General features: G+C 41.4%; 1 protein-coding gene across 2 annotated transcripts in view; it reads right to left on the reverse strand.

The window, feature by feature from the left end:
* The window catches only part of BEST3 (bestrophin 3), a 37491-nt gene extending 21254 nt beyond the window's left edge, over positions 1–16237 (reverse strand). Inside the window, exons 1-4 of one of the 2 annotated variants that reach the window (XM_030321702.1) lie at positions 16086–16237; positions 12463–12557; positions 11766–11999; positions 560–714 (exon numbers count right to left, since the gene is read on the reverse strand). In XM_030321702.1, the coding sequence (XP_030177562.1) occupies positions 560–714; positions 11766–11999; positions 12463–12557; positions 16086–16237 (636 nt within the window). Of the gene's footprint in view, positions 1–559; positions 715–4559; positions 4616–11765; positions 12000–12462; positions 12558–16085 lie in introns of those variants that run through there. The other variant, XM_030321703.1, reaches the window with a different exon arrangement.
* Positions 16238–16802: the final 565 nt, after the last annotated feature.

The raw sequence follows: 16802 nt of genomic DNA on the forward strand, positions 1-16802 counted from the left end.
CATTCACTCCTTTTGGTCTAATCCAGGCAGGAGACTGTCATAGGGCATATCTATCTAGCCCTTCCGTAAATCTGTTTCTCAGATGAATTCATGGTTATTTCGTTTAATGAAAACATAATTTTGCTTCCTGGAGCATCTGACAAGTTGGCTTAACCTCAGGAACTTCTAGTTTGGGGGAACTGATTGGGCAGGTTTATTTCTACTCCAGATTTTACTCTAGGATCCTGGGGGGTGATAAATATGCCTTGTGGACACCAGGTCATTCAGAGCCCTTGACAGATGTTGCTAATCAATTAAGGGACACTTTGTTACAGAGCCCATGACAAAGGCAAATTCTGTTTAGACAGAATTTCTAAGAAACCACTCCCAATCAACCTGAGTCAAAACCTGTATACTACCCCTGTCCTGCATGTTAAGGGTTCTAATACTAGCCCAGTCTTTCTGGTTCCTTTGGAACCAGTCATGAACAAAGCAGACACATCCTGGTCTGGCCTGCTACATCCAGGTCCCTGTTGGTTTCTGATTAGCATCTCTTATGGGTGGTTTGTGACGCACTTACAGTCATCAGTGATTGCAGATCAACACTGTCTCTGATTCTCCCTTCCTTCCGGGCTTTAGCTGCAAGATTTCCAAACCAGATGAATGGAACCCAATATTTCAGATGAGGAGATTTGAGGTGGTCAAATAATTTTCTTTCATCTGCCGTCATAAAACCTTTAGCACAAAATAAAGATAGCTCAATTTTACAGAATTAGCTTAGTACTAATACATTACCATAAATACTTTCATGCTTAGTATGTGAGCATACAATGAGGGGAATATTAAAAATATATAAAATGATGGTTCTTGCCTCAAGTAGTTTATGCTTGTATTAGAGATAAGGAATGCGTTTGTGCGAGTGCACACACACAAGTTTTATATCAGTAATACATAAGGCAAGACATGTTGGTAATCCCTCATAGAGATGGCCAGTAGAAAGTAAGGTGACATTAAATGTGGACTAGAACATCTGGGGAAAGTTTCTTCTCTAGGTTTTGGTTTATTCATCTAAAATTGGGAACAAGGATACTTAGAAATGTTAGGATTAAAAAAGTAAAAGGTGTTACCACATACAACGCACTTAGTATAGCATGGAACCCGTGAATCACATAATTTTCCTCCTGACTGCTCACTCCTTGCACAGTCCTGATCAACCAGGACCCCTTCTGTGAAGCCTTCCTTGATTTCTTTCTTCTACTTCCCCGGGAATTTCTCCCCTTCAAAGCTCCCCACACTGTGCTCTCTGTTGCCTTATATTGTAGTAATGCCATACATAAAGGTTTTGCCTGCCAAGATCCGTTGGAAGGGCCAAGAGCATACTGTCTTCATAGTCCCCACAGCGGTTTGCATATACCTTAAAAGTATAATTTTTATAATCTTTATTTATGTGTGTGTATAACACAGTTTGCCTGAGCTCCCAGCGACCTTTCTGAGCCTCAGTTTTCCCAAGTGCCAAAGGAAGATGATAATATCTACTTCCCAGGGATGTTGTAGAATTACCTGAGTTGATGGAAACATGTCGAGAGCTTAGCATAATGCTTAGCACATACTTAGCACTCCATAAGTGCAAAGGCATAATATATTATGAAATTTTAGCTATCCACCCCACCTTCAACCTGCACACCGAGGAAAGAAGAGATTTGAAAAAGTTGAGAGGAGAAATTAAGTAGGTTTATTTAAGAAATAGACATTTACTGAATATCTACTATGTACCAGGGTTCATTCATACAAATATATACTTTAAAAGCTTACAGTTTGCACTTGACTTTTTATTTTTTTTAAAAATTTGATTGAATCACTCAAATGGTACAGAAATCCAAAAGGGCCAAAAGAATATTAATAGGAAAAGTAAGTCTCATTTTCCCAGCCACACAGTTTCCCTCTCTGAAGGAATCACTATAATGAATTTATTGTGCATCTTTCCAGTTATACAGGCTTAATTTTTAAGAACGCGAATGGCTTTCTACTACATGCATATCTGCCCTTTGCTTCTATTTTTTGTTTATATCTTGGAGATCTTTTTTTTGTTAACGTATCGAGAGTGGCATCATTGTTTTTGATGGCTGCATTCTAGTTAATTCTATACGATATTTTAACTAGTCCTCTTTTGAGTAGACCTTTACATTGTTTAAATTTTTTTGTTATCAAAAACAATGATGCCATGACTATCCTTGTACTTACTCCTTTGACTTTTTAAGTGGACTTTTCAATGTTAATTATGATTTAGTACAAATAATGTTTTCTGAACTAATGCTTTTTTCAAAAACTGAGTTTTGCTAGATATTGATTTTGAGTTACTTTTGTCTCAGGAGGAATGTAATCGTTTGCTTATGAAATTCTAACACATTCAGATGAAAATCACTTTTGCCCCAGTGTAACACAGGTAATATCTTTAATGATCTGTAATCAATCTATGAATCTGATTATCCCGCTTCAACTAATCCGCCCTCTTTACCATGTAGTTTTATTTCAGAGGTGTTACTATAACAGAAAAGAAGTCAAAGGAGAAGTGAGATGTGCTCTGGTTCATGGAGCTTTGGAAATACTTAGGTCTAGGTCAGTGTTTTTGAGAATAAGGCCCACAGATCACGGGTACCTGAGTCACTTGTGACATCTATTACACGTGGAAAGGGTGAGGCTCCACCCTTTACTACTAAATCGGACTCAGTAGTGCTGAAGTTCTCAACCCAGGTCTTCACCCTAGAGTCTCATGTGGGTACTTTTAGCAAATACCAATGTCTTGGCCTTATCCCTGGAGATTCTGATTCTATTGGTCTACAGTGAATCCGGGCATCAGCATCCATGTAAAATCTTCCTGATTGACTTAATGGAATTAGATACAGGCAGTCACACATGTACCAAGCTCCGCCGGAAATTCTAGCACACAGCAATATTTGAAAATCACTGCCCCACCGAATGAAGATACTATTTGTTCAGTATTTGAAGTAAACAGAGTATCAACTACAAAGCCAATATTTACCAACACGAGACTCATTTTAGATAATACTCAGGTTATTTATGTTAGCTTAGAAGGGGGGGTGGTGGTTCTGCCCATCCCTGAGGAATTGGACTTTCTCCGGATGTCAAAGATAACAATGAGCCTGATCATTCTCTTCTCATTTCTCAGTGCGTCTCAAGTTTTTGCATGATCCAGACAATCTGCTTTTTTTTTTTTTCTTTTTAAAGACTTGCAGAGCGTGAGTAAACCTTATTACGAGAAGTTAATAAACTTGACCTGTCCTGGCTCTGTGCTTAAAGATTTGAGGCAACGGGCCACCCTTTACCTAGAATCCTGTTCTTGGAGATTTCATGTCAATTGTCTAGCAGTTTTATTCTGGGGATTTCTACTGCAATTTTCAAAAATTACCCCATTTATATCTTGGCTGCAATCGCTGTCATTTGACCCAAGAATAACTTTACCTCTGGTTATTTTTTATTCAGGAGTATGGATCAAATTGTGCTGGTGAGTTCTTTTTTTGGCTTAGCAGAATGCAGTATGCCGAGTGAGGGTTTATTCAGCGCGTGCACTAAAGCTAGAGTTAGGTCCTCCCCCATACAGCACATCCACCAATTGGGAGGGGACATGTAGAGCAAGGAAAGCTGGTGGTTTTTAATTTTTAGCCCAAACATACTGAGTGCTTTGCTAGGCTCTGTGAAAGATGAATGACAAGACACTAATGACGATGAAGAATACCAAAGATGAATGACGAGACACTGACGCGTCCTGCAAGAGCGCACAGGCAGGGTGATTTTTGTTATTCCCTGCAGGGTCACACATCTCATCTAAAGTAAACCCTCTCTTTGAAAATCAAGGTATCGGGCAATTAAAAGGAAATCTATAGATTGTTGGTTAAATCAATTGAAAGAACATTTATTATGAAATGCAAGGTTGTCCTCATCACGTCAGGTCATTATCACCACAGGCCAGTGATCTTTTTCAGAATGTGGTCATAATCCTCATCTCTAGGACTATGTGAAACACAGGCACTGATTGGCCACAGTTTGGTAGCACTGTTAACTGGCTGGTCCTCACACAACCCCATGACCTTGATATGTCAGTCTTCATGCCATGCTCCCTCGGGCCCTGTCCACACCCCTGGCGTTACTATTTCATCTTGCTGTTGTATCTGCCCAGAACTTCCTTGCTCTCTTTTCCTTCTGGCTTTCTGGCCAGTTCAGCTCTGTTCGGCAATTGCCATACTGCTTATCCCAGGAAACGTCCTTAATATTTCAAACCAGGGTAACACACACACACACACACACACACACACACACACACGCACACACAGTGTTTACTTGCGACTTGAATTGTGGTTTGATGGAGTAAGTGAGACCTGCTACTTTAAGGCAAAATGTTACAGCCCTCAAGCCAAAGGCCTAATTGTGTCCACTAATAATATGCCAGTCTTTACGGATTTTGCCTGCTGTATGATTGGTCTATTTTGCCTCAGCTGAAGCCAAGGCAGGTGTCTTTAGCTGTTAAAGCAGAGTGTGCAAATGAGCCTCTATTAGCGGAAGAGCTAAAAGCACTGCATCTCAAAACTTGGAGGCAGAATGGGTTTGTTGCCAGTTCTTTCTGTAAGAGAAAGTTGTGCGTTCAGCATCTGAGCCCTTCCCAGAGAGATGGCTTTTTCAGGAAGATTGCAACGTGCCTGGCTCATTTTCATCTCTGTACTGTACTTTCTAAATGAATGGCATGAAGCCATCGGATTCAACTATAGCTCTCCTTTAAACTCAATGGTAGGGGTTTAGAAATCCTTGTCAACTGGGAAAATCAAAGGGAGGTAAAATGAGATTGAGGGAGAGAGATGGAATCACATTGTGAAACCACTGTCCTGGGCAGAATGTCAGAATTTTTTTATTTTTGTTTTTATTTTTTTTTACCATGAACCACGGTAAGATATGTATGGTTCCCCCAAAAAATTATTGGTTCTTTCACATAATGTGCTCTTTAATATTTAGTGTTCGTCTCTGTTCTATTCTATTCCATTCCATTAAAAATGCTGCTAGCAAGCCATCGAAATGATTTAAGAACCCAATAATGAGTTATAGCCCAGAGTTTGAAAAGCTTGAAATAGGATTTGGTTGAGTAAAATCAGTTTCTGGGGGAGTAATACTGAACAGAGAGATAGAACCTCCTCTCTTTTTCTGATGTGGGAAAAACATCTCTACTCAGCCATATCCCTGGCCCCACATTAGTATCCCATTTGGTAGTTCACTGCCTTCTACACATGACACACAGGAAATAACATAGCCCAAATCAGTGCTTTTAACTGCTTACCCATCTAGGTGGCCCAGAATTACATTTGCCCTGAACGAATAGATTCGAGGCGGACTGCAGGTGAAGCTGGAGGAGTTAATAGATATATATGCTCTAGTGCAGTGGTTCCTAAACTTTGCTGCATATTAGAACGGTCTGGAGAGCTTTAAAAACTCCTGATGCCCAGGTTTCATCAGACATCTATTGAATCCTAATGTCTGGGGGTGGGAGCCAGGCATCAGTATTTTTTAAAAAACCCTAGTGATTTCGGCTTCTGACAAAATTTAGGATCATTCACCCTTGTGCACAGAATACACAGCAAGCTGGCCGTTTTAGCATTCTTGGCCCAAGTCAAACATCCTGCAGTGCTTCCGGGAGCTTGCTCAAAATGGAGACTCCTAGGTCGTAAGCCCCAGATATTCTGATTCCGTCAGCTGTCTGGGAACCTGTAATTTAAATTTAAAGTACCTTTGAGGGCGCCTGGGTGGCTCAGTCGGTTAAGCGTCCGACTGTGGTTCAGGTCATGTTCTCGCGATTTGTGGGTTCGAGCCCCATGTCGGGCTCTGAGCTGACAGCTCAGGGCCTGGAGCCTGCTTTGGATTCTGTGTCTCCCTCTCTCTTGCCTCTCCCTCACTTGCACTCTGTCTCTCTCTCTGTCAAAAAATAAATAAACACTAAAAACATCTAAAAAAAATTAAGTACTTTTGATAATTCAGTGAAAGTTTGAGTAACATTGAGTGGCTGCTTTGATTCAATTCTTAGAACTGTGTGTAACCTTCAAACACTGACCAGCTGAGACTACCCATCGTGGCATTAACTCAAGTAGGGCTAGTTCTACCGTGTACTCTCTCTCCTATATACAGCAAGTGTGCATAGGTGAGCCAAGTTTCACTCACAGGATGACATTCTGTCTGTTCTGGGCACATCATGTGAGACTACAGGGGTAACTGACTCAGCCTGTAAAAGTTCAGCCAAGAGAGTGAAAACTGGCACAACCCGTGAATACCACCGTCTCCTTGATCATCTCTGTGTCGCACGGAGCAGCTGGAGATTTTACAGAGACCAAGGAGCCCCAGTGCCAGGGAATGCCTCTGGAAGAATTGAACAGCAGACCACAGGGCAGAAAGTCAATATTATACAACATCTATTTGATTTTACTTAGTGAGAGAAGATCACAGCTTACGTGAGCTAAGTATGGGGCTAGCCTTCCAATCAGTGCATCTAAAGGCAGAACTTGTATCTTAACAGCCACTTGACAATTGAGAGCTTGGTTAGTTGTATTAATGTCTGTTAACTGTAAGTGTTGCTAAAATTGCTGGTGGGGTCTCCTCATTGTAGAAGAAGCTTGAGGAATATCATGTTAAGATTCCAGGGCTTTAAGAAAACTGAAGAGTGCCCTTTCCTCAAATTTTACTCTTTTCTGACCACTTTTACTGGCCACCAAACACAGAAGGAAACTATTTTAGAGAAATAGAGATACAATGCAGAGATATAAAGTTTAGCCGTAAATATATTTGTGCTTGTCTCTGAAAACGATTCGTGTGAGAAAAGATTTATAGTAATTTTTACGGATTCTTGAGGACAGGGACCATACCTATTCTTGCTTCTCGCTGTGTTCCCGTGCTCAGCACAGCGCCTGGCATATAATATACACTCAATAGATCTTTTTTAAATAAGCAAATGCAAGACAGATGTAACAACAGCTTTAGTAACATTTCTTTTAGAGGAATGCATATAATTTCCCATTACCTATTTTTGTGCTTCTGGTGAGTAATTTTGAAGGGAAATATTTTTTTTTTCCTGGTCACCATGAAACGCCAGATAAAATGTTTCAGTTCAGTCTCAAGCCATAACATAAACACCCAATTAAGGCCATCACTTGACTCGGTGAAGGTCTGGAATTGTGCACCTGACTTGACTTAGAATGAGTGACATCTTCCAGGGTTGGTGATTGGAATGACTGGAATTTTCCAGGACAGGTTTGTTGCCAATAGACAAAATAAGAGAGACTCTTCTGTCACAGCTCCTCTGGTAAATAACTGATGACAGGCCAGTTCAGGGAATTTTTAGCGTAACTGATACTATTTTGCACTCAATTGTTATTTCTATTTTCATGTGAGCAGAAATAAAACTATTTTATTTTTAATTTGACAAATTTAACCTGTAGCATCAGAGCATATGCATTACCCCGGTAGCATGCGTTTGGTCCTTCTGATTTTCCAGGCTAATGTAACTTGACTGTCCAACTTCAAAGCAAGGAAAGTTTAGGGACTAGCAGGTGAGAGCCCCAGCCCATCCAGCTCTGGTCTAGGGGTTGCCAGGTGCTTCAGAAGGACATGCTGATCTTCCTTCTCTCTGCCCTCTCACTCAGTTCCTCCTGGCCAGCCCTGAATCTTTGTGGCAGGGACCCTTCCTGAAGCAAGGCAAAGAAAAGGTTAGAAGGAAACTCCGATGGCCTTAAAGCCTGTTTTGCTCAGAATGTGATCTGGGGACCCCTTGCCTCAAAGTCTCTAGGAGCAGGTTAAATACATTCAGTCCTGGACACCACCCCAGGTCTACTGAGTCAAAATCTCTGGGGGTGGTGTCTTGGGATCTGCATTTTTGGCAATATTGATTTTGAACAGTATCTAATGTGCACTGAGGTTTGAGAACATGTACTTTTTTCTCACAGGTGATTCTATGTAGGAAAGTCACCTGGCAAGAAGTAGGTATTTTGTGTCCTCCACAGTGCCTCCAGCCTTTGCCCCCACTCCTCGGGGGGCCCCTGTGCTCCACTCACCAGCCCCGTCTGCCCTTAGGCGGAGCAGGTGTCCTGGCTGTGGCTCAGGACATCTGCCAGACATTTTCCGCCATCCCTGAACTTCCTGTTCTTCCCAGAAACGTTGGCACAGGCCAAGGACAGTCAGACAGTGGCGGAGGCGTGTGTCCAGTGGTCGGAGCTTGGACACTAGCCCCATGTGCAGACTGAGTCAGCCCTCTCTGCTGGGGAAAGGAGCAAGAAGTCTGGTGAGTCAGTGCTGCCAGTCGGCAGAGAGGGCGCCCAGTCGTGGGGTGGGCCATGGGGCGGTCAGGAAGGACCCCGCCTCTGGGGCGTGTCCCCCAGCTTCGAGGGCAGTGGCTTGGACCCTCTGCCTCGCTGCCTGATGCACAGACTTTATGTTCCTGGGGGCCCAAGCTGCCTTTTCTGCTTCTTGAGAAAAAAACTACTTATGAGAACAGTGGGGACGTGTCCACTGTGAGGTCCAGGACCCCAGAGGCACCTGCAAAGGCTTTAGCCCCCTCCTGGCTCCATTGGTTCTCTCCTCCTTCAGAGGCTCCACATAAACCGAGCGAGAGATTGAAGTCAGAATGATGCCCACTATGGCCATGCAGGTCTGATTCAAGCGCCCTGGATGGCAGCCTCCGAACAGACTGGTGGCGATGCCCCTCTCCAATTCTGGAGCCTCTCGTGTGGTCAAAACCACAAATTCCCCCCTTCTCTTAGTTGTTGCTACTTTGCTATTAGTAATGAATTACTCAGTGGATGCCAAAGCCTTTTACCCCAGGGGTGAGAAAAAGGGGTTAAAAAAAATAAGCATCCCAGAAAAGACTCCACTCTTTTCAAACTTCAGCGTTTAACACAGCAGCGTTAGGAGCCTGGTTAAGTGCAGGTTTGCTGAGCTTTACAGCCAATGGTTCTGATCCAGCAGGTCTGAGGTAGGGCCCAGAAATATGCATTTTAAATAAACAACTCAAGGAATTCAAGATGTAAAGTGCCTGTGGGTCTGCAGACTACACGTTGGGACACACTTGTCTAAATGCACATCAAGGAGTTGAATACTTCCAGATTCGCTTAGAATGGTCGCGGATGTGGGTGGTGGGGAGAGAGGAGTCCAATATTCCAAACGCCTTGGAAAGGGGCAGAGGGGAAACACAGGTGCAAAACAGGCATTTGCACAAGTTTGACAAGGGGTAAGCCTTGGCATTATGAAAGATACACGTACAGGAAATGAAATCACATCATTCTATTCGTCCTCCATATCAACTCGCCCCTCAGAACCGTGCACGACTCGGCCTTCTTTGAGCTCAGCTGTGACCAGAGGCCCCAGAGGCCTCTTCATCGCCAGCCATCCTGGCTTCCTCCTGCTGTGCTTTGAATATGAAGGTGACGCTGGAAGGGATTTGCTTTGAGAGTTGGGCCGGGCGGCCTGATTCCTGTCTGAACACACTGTCTTCTCCCCCAAGGAGGCGTCGGGACCAGCGACACACCATCTTTATGCATTGAAGTAAACTTCAGCTGTCACTCGTCAATTTGGAACAGGTCAAACCCTTCTTGCTCATTTTTAGGACTTTCTTCAGAGGTGGAAACTCTTACTGCTTTTGATCCTCAGGACATCAGGGTAAGAAAATTAACTCATCACGTGGCATTTTCAACTAGGTCATTCTGAAACAGTATTCAGCTTTTAAATTCGGAGGAGGGGTGACAGGTAATTCTTTAAAAGTCCCTCCTGGCTTTATATCATCACAGACCTGTGTGTATGCCAGGCCATTTGTATCCTTCATCTGAATCCTTAGCCTACACCCCAGACCGCACTATTTTCTCACGTCTTACCCTGTACCGCAACACCGTCCTCTACTCTCCTCCATGACCACCTGGTCATAGCAGATCCAGAAGACCCGGGATGTCACATCAAGTGAGTCTTCAAAAATGAGCGAAGGGTGACGTTATGCCATTGTGCTAGGTGATTTCATTCTTGATAGCAAGAGCGTCCTTACCACGTGCCAGGTACCGTTCGGAACGCTGTGCAAATATTAATTTATTTAATCCTCACAGAAGCCTGTGAGGTATATGAGTGGGGTGGTATTGTAAGTTCTCATCAGCGCGTTTTATGGATGAGGAAACTGAACATAAAACGTTAAGTAAATCACGCAGGCCATGCAGTTAGTAAGTGGTGGAGTAAGGATTTGAATTCCTTCTTTGTTCTGAGTCACTACCTATATTGTTTATCTAAGGAGGCAAAACCAAATCCAGGCCAAAAAGGCCTCAAAAAAAAAATCCCAAATACCATTCTTTTTTAAAAATCCGTTTTCAAGGACATTTCAGAAAAGGAGACGGGATACGGCAACCTAATTTGAGACTGTCCTCAGTATAAAGGCAGGGTCGTCTCACGGTTTTTATATGGTCTACGTATTCACTACTATAGTCCAACAAACTGGCAGATTGCTAACAACGGCCCAGCACAACCACCAATTTTTATTCAGTGTGTGCCAGCAATGATCTCATTTAATGCGCTTCACATCGAAGGCCGCTTTAACCGCTTCTCTCCTAAATATTAACACACCGAAGAGAACCATCCTTCCACCATGACTTGTTCTCAGCGCACTGTGTCCCGGAGGACCAGGGAGAACACCTGCATCTACTCTGAGGCATGAGAGAGACGACATACCCGCACGGCCTGGATGACAACTCACCTTCCTGGTTCCCGCTAGAATCTACTTCTGTTTGGAGAAAAGCATTCACCTTAGGAGTTTTGAGCCTGTATCATAATGCTGGCTCCTCTACTAATGGTTCAGGGCCGGTAACAACCTCTCTTTTTTCTCTCTTTTTTAAAGAAATTTTTTTAGTGTTTATTTATTTTTGAGAGACAGAGCATGAGCTAGGAGGTGGGGGAGCAGAGAGAGAGGGAGACACAGAATCCGAAGCAGGCTCCAGGCTCTGAGCTGTCAGCACAGAGCCCAACATGGGGCTTGAACTCACAAATTACGAGATCATGGCCGGAGCCTAAGTGCGAGGCTTAACTGACTGAGCCACCCAGGTGCTCCAGTTATAACCCCTCTGAATCTGTTTCCTACCTTTCTCGTGTCTTGTTTTTGGGGTTTTTTTTTTTTTTTGGATCCAAATGAAATAATATTTATGAAAATGGATAAACCATAAAGTGCTAGAAAAGATCAGGTAATAGGGGCGCCTGGGTGGCTCAATCCGGTAAGCCTCCTATTTTGCCTCAGATCACGATCTCACAGTTTGTGGGTTCGAGTCCCGAGTCGGGCTTTGTGCTGACAGCTCAGAGTCTGGAGCCTGCTTGGGATCTGTGTCTCCCTCTCTTTCTGCCCCTCCCCCACTCATGCTCTGTCTCTGTCTCTCAAAAATAAGTAAACGTTAAAAAAAAGAAAAGATCATACAATATTAAAGATGATTTTAATAAATATGATACTTTTTACTCTGGCATATTTATGTAAAGGCCAGTGACTCTCTGCCACTTAATTTAAGGTTGACTGCTGCTTCCCCTCCTTCGCCGCCCTGGCAAACTTCTCCAGAGCAGTAACTATGTCTTATTCATCGTTGCCTCTTAAGACTGTCTGGCACATAGTAGGTAATCAATAAATGTTCCTTGAGTGAATGAATAAATAAAAGACATTTTCAAAGGAATTTTGAAGGTTCCCATCTAGGATGAGAGGAGTCCGTGGAGGGAAGAGTCATTCACAATACCTGCTTCAACCACATGGTCCATCGTAGGGAACCTTTTGTACACAGCCGTGCTCACCGAGCGGAAGATGAGCAGGGACGTGAGATTCACATAGCGCATCAGGGTCCTTCTGAGCAGGCGCCCGTGTTCATCGCTTCCGTGAACACTGCTGGAGATGAGGAACATCAGCCTGTCTGGCCAGGGCAGGTTCACAAACTGATTCCACCATCGGTTCACTACCAGAGTAACATAAAACCCTGTAAAATAACAGGAAGCTATAAAGCAATTTCTTATAGCAGATATGTTGTTGACACTGATGCTTTTAGCAGAATTTCAGCCTCTTTAGGGATCGGGGTGTAAAAATATGTTGTTATCCATACTTATGACTTTGCCCTCCAAAAAAAAATAAAAATGTAATTTGTGCCTGGCAATGTCATAGCACCCAGTAAGTGGGTATTAGAATTCAAATATTGATGGCAAAAATGGGCAGTTAGTGTAGAGAAAGCTTGATTGTCTGATAGCAAATTATTACCTCAAACTTGTTTGGTGTTAATTTAGCGAAAGCAGCCCTGAGGGCAAACTTTATGGATGATTCTGGTTCTATTGCAAGCAGCGGCTTTTCAGGCATGCCTCTCAGCTTGGAAACACTCCCATGCAGAGTCATTGATGTCATCCGAACAGAGACAGTGTGGCTGCGTTCTGCGTGTGACCTATACTTACCAAGCACAAAGGTTACTGGAATTTGTTCAGCATATCTGTCACAGTAAATTGATAATTTTTCAAAGTAACGTTTTTGGGCTCCTGTAAGTAACAATCTGGAGCAAAAATAAAATGCACAGCCCTTTATGATATTATACTTCTGCACCTGCTTTGCAAGTGATATTCAGTGCAAACAATTAAGCACAAATAATTGTAATTTTTTTTAAGAAGCGATAATGCTTTTTTCTACCTAAGCTGATAGATCTCAAAAGCTTTTTAATTGCTGAATGTTTCAAGTACCAATGTTTTCAGTACATAAATGTTATTGGCCATTAGACAGTGGGATTTATTAACTTCCATTTACTTATATGTTTAACTTTTATTTTTAAATACTTTGTATTTTAAACTTTTATATGATGAATACATTGGATTTAGAGCAAAATAACTCATTAAAGAGTCCAATTTTCCATTATTCATCAGGTATACTTAAAAAAAGGGTGTCTTGATTAAGTGAACTACAGTTGTTAAGTAATTATGAGGATTAAATTATAACCCTAACCTTGACATCTTGATCTTACGAGTATGCTACTTAGCACATTCTTGATTATATGTGTTGTACTTCAAAGGCTATTATAACCATTTATTTTAAAACCCGCAATTATTTAAAATATAAAATAACACATAACAAGGAGTAAAAATTTTTATTCCTGCATTTGGTGGGTTTGTGTTTGCATAATACAAATATCAAAATTTATATTACGCATCTCACCAAAACCCATTTTCTGGTATGAACTTAGGCTAAACCTAAGTTCATTTAATGGAGCTATTATTGATATTTATGTTACAGGGAGGGGATTTGCAGTCAGGAGAGACGTCCCAAGGCAGGGTAATCGTAATGGTCGAGATCTACAAGGAGAAGCAATGCAAAGAAATTTGCATAAATGAATGGTACAGCTGTTCCAAGGGAGGAAGAAATCCCTGGGAAAGATCCATTACAACATATGTCAAAAGCCCTGTTTGAGTCAGTAGAATTTTGATAGAGGAAGCAGAGGGATGATGGGGTAACAGCGAGCCACCAATCAGATTGCGCATGAAGAGCTGGTAGTGACAAAGGAGTTTGGGGTGCAGGATGGGCTTGGAGTTCCTGCCTCAGCTTTGAGGAGGTTTCAGAAATTCTTATTCAGCTTATTCTTATTCAGCTGCACAGGCCTGTCAAGGTCATGCCAATGACAAGTCACAGCCATAACAGTTTCCGACACTCAAATAGAAATGGTCCAAGAGGATTTAAAGGCAGAAAGCACAGACCTTAAGGTCAGACAAAGCCAGGTTTGAATCCCAGATCTGCCACTTACAAATTTGGACTTGGAACATATTTTTAAATCTCTCTGAGCCTCAGTTTTCTCACTTGTAAATGGGGACAATAAAGCCTATGTGTTAGGAATGTTATGAGGATTAAAGAATATATCATATATAAAACCACTGAACATACAGTGTCATACTTTTTCGATAATAAAGTGGTGGTTATTATTAACAACTGGCCAAAGGAAAAAATATTTAGCTAATAGCTCCGTAGAAAGTTTACTAGCTAAAAAGTACTAAAATGGTGATTTTTGTCGAATTCATCCCAAAATAAAAAGAGGTATACTCAAAAGTAATGAAGTCTGGTTTTGTCTCATGATTTTTGCTAAGTATCATTATTTGCTTAGAATAGAATTTTAAAACTTAGCATGATTAGTAGACATGAGAATGATGCTATAATTTTCTACAGGTATGTTTGACTTTCTTGATAAATTCAACCTATAGTGGTTGGTATACCTTCAATCAAGATTAAGAATATATTTCGACGAGATTTTATAGCTGAACTTTACAAAAATGAAGAATGACTTGCACGATTGATCATTGTTATAAATGTAAGCACTCTTTGGTCTTTAGCAAAAACACGTGCATACAATTTTGTGGGGTATAAGCAAGATATTGAAGCAAGAGTGGAGGCCCCATGGAGGATTTCTGGCCACGACGCAGCTGCTCTGAGTGCTATTCAGAGTGCTATTGCAGCAGTAGCAGCAATAAACTCACATTAGTAAAAATAAACTAATGAGACAATTCTTCTGAAACGTCATGTGTCTTCCACTATTTCGTATTCTGAAGCATTAGGTGATACAAAAATACATTGTCAAAATAACGTTGTACTTATAAGACACATCTGAAAAATTATTAGAGGTTTTTAAATAAAACCCCTGATGTCCCTTTACAGATATTTTGATATGCAGCAAAATAGCCCTTCCTATTCTATTTTTGACAATTATCAGCTGGCCAAATTGCTATCTCTCTTGGTCAAAGGGAGTCCTGTGGCTGCAAAGAAGAAGGTCGGTAAGAGCAATGATAATACGAAGTCGTTCATCAGTATGTGGGAGAGAAAGAACAAACTGAAGTACATAGAAAAGGTGGAAATACAGCCTCAAAAACCTTTAGCTTTTCTATTTTAAGTTTTAAATTCCCCCAGAGTAGAAATGTATGCAATAAGTTTTAATTAAAAAAAAACTAAACACAGATATCACATGTTTTCACTCCTACGTGGAATTTGAGAAACTTAACAGAGGACCGCAGGGAAAGGGAAGGAAAAATAAGTTACAAACAGAGGGGGAGGCAAACCGTAAGAGACTCTTAAGTACAGAGAACAAACTGAGGGTTGATGCGGGTGATGGTTGTGAAGGAGGGGAAAATGGGAGACGGGCATTGCGGAGGGCACTTGTTGGGACGAACACTGGATGTTGTATGTAAGCGATGAACCACAGGAAATCTACTCCCAAAGCCAGGACTACACTGTACACGCTGTATGTTAGCTAACTTGGCAATAAAGTATTTAAAAATAAATAAATAAAAATAAAAGAAAATAAAATTAGTTAAAAAAAAAAACCTCATAAAGCTTCCCATTTGCACTACTGGTAACATTTTATTTAGACTATAATTTTAATCACAGAAGTATTTCCTCAATATGATTTTGCTCAAATTTTCTGTTGGTCTGACGGGCTTAGGTTGTGATGGTATAAAGAATAAACATCTTCTGTTGTGAACATAATGTACCCCGCACTCAGAGGGTAAAAATAAAATAAATTCGTTTTCAGGCCTCGGCATCACCCTGGATGAGATCTCGTCATTCCAGGCAAAAGAAAGGAAAGTCACCTGATAGACACCCTTCACGGACATGTCAATTATGTAGGTAGTGGCTATAAGCTGCCAAGTCACAAATTCAAACTATCAATGACATAGCTGAGAGAGGCACCGATGATTATTTGTTCGTGGCCTTTGCCACTCAAAATCACCACTGAGTGAGGAGTTAAGTAATAAATCTGCCATTTTATGCCTCCGGCAAAATCCTGGCAGGGTGCCTGGTATCACATTGTGATCAATTCACATGGGGCTGGCATGAGGGCCACCTGGACATGATAGAGTCTACTTGAGATCCCTAAGCATGGGTTAAGTGTGGATTAAAATACCCTGAGATGAAGAATGCAAGAGAGGATCATGCAAAAGAGGAGATTACATAAGGCAAAAGTCAGCGGCAACCCAAGGCTCAGATTTTTGAGACTGTATTCTTACATGATATTTGATGGCCGTTTAAGGAGACATGCAAAGGAAGGTACCTGTACACCAAACTTATTGCCGTGTAAAAAACAGCAAAGACAATAAATTCCCTGTACAGTAGTTTGTAGATGCTGCCTCTCCACTTGAGGAGTAACCTATGAAATCCAAAAAAAGTCGCATTTGCTACTTTACTGGAGTACGTGACAGTCATCTCGGATAGCTTTTCTATTTTTTTCTAGAAGAGCAAGAAGACAAAACACAAGTAAAAAGCAGTGCTTAAGATGGAACATAAATCTGTGTCTCAAAGAAACCCAAGCCGGTCACCAGTCAACCATCTCCCCATTTTGCCTTTCTCTGTTTAAACCATTTGGAATTTGGAGATAACCAACATCTCCATGTTAAATCTTTTAGTAGAAAAGGGGAGGAGAGTAGTCTCTGGAAAGAGTATTATTAGAACCCGGCTTAATTTATAAATATTATTTTCAGGTTTTATAGTCATGACTTAGTAATATTTGAACGAACGAATGAATATGATATATGAAATATGTTGTAGAATCACCTGTCATGTTATTTTCCTAACCCACGGGAAGATTCAGGGTACTGATACGCTATATTAATTGACATTTTCAAAGGCACTGGCCATACTTACTGTTTGGGTCTTTATTTGCTACAGTATGTAAAGAAGTGTTTATTTCACTCTTAAATTTCGTAAGGGGAACTTAATGGCTCTCTTCTGAGAACTCAGGAGATATTGTTGAAAAGAAGCAAGACTCTTA

Source organism: Lynx canadensis, chromosome B4 (genome assembly GCF_007474595.2).
Source record: "Lynx canadensis isolate LIC74 chromosome B4, mLynCan4.pri.v2, whole genome shotgun sequence".
In the NCBI taxonomy this organism is placed as follows: domain Eukaryota; kingdom Metazoa; phylum Chordata; class Mammalia; order Carnivora; family Felidae; genus Lynx; species Lynx canadensis.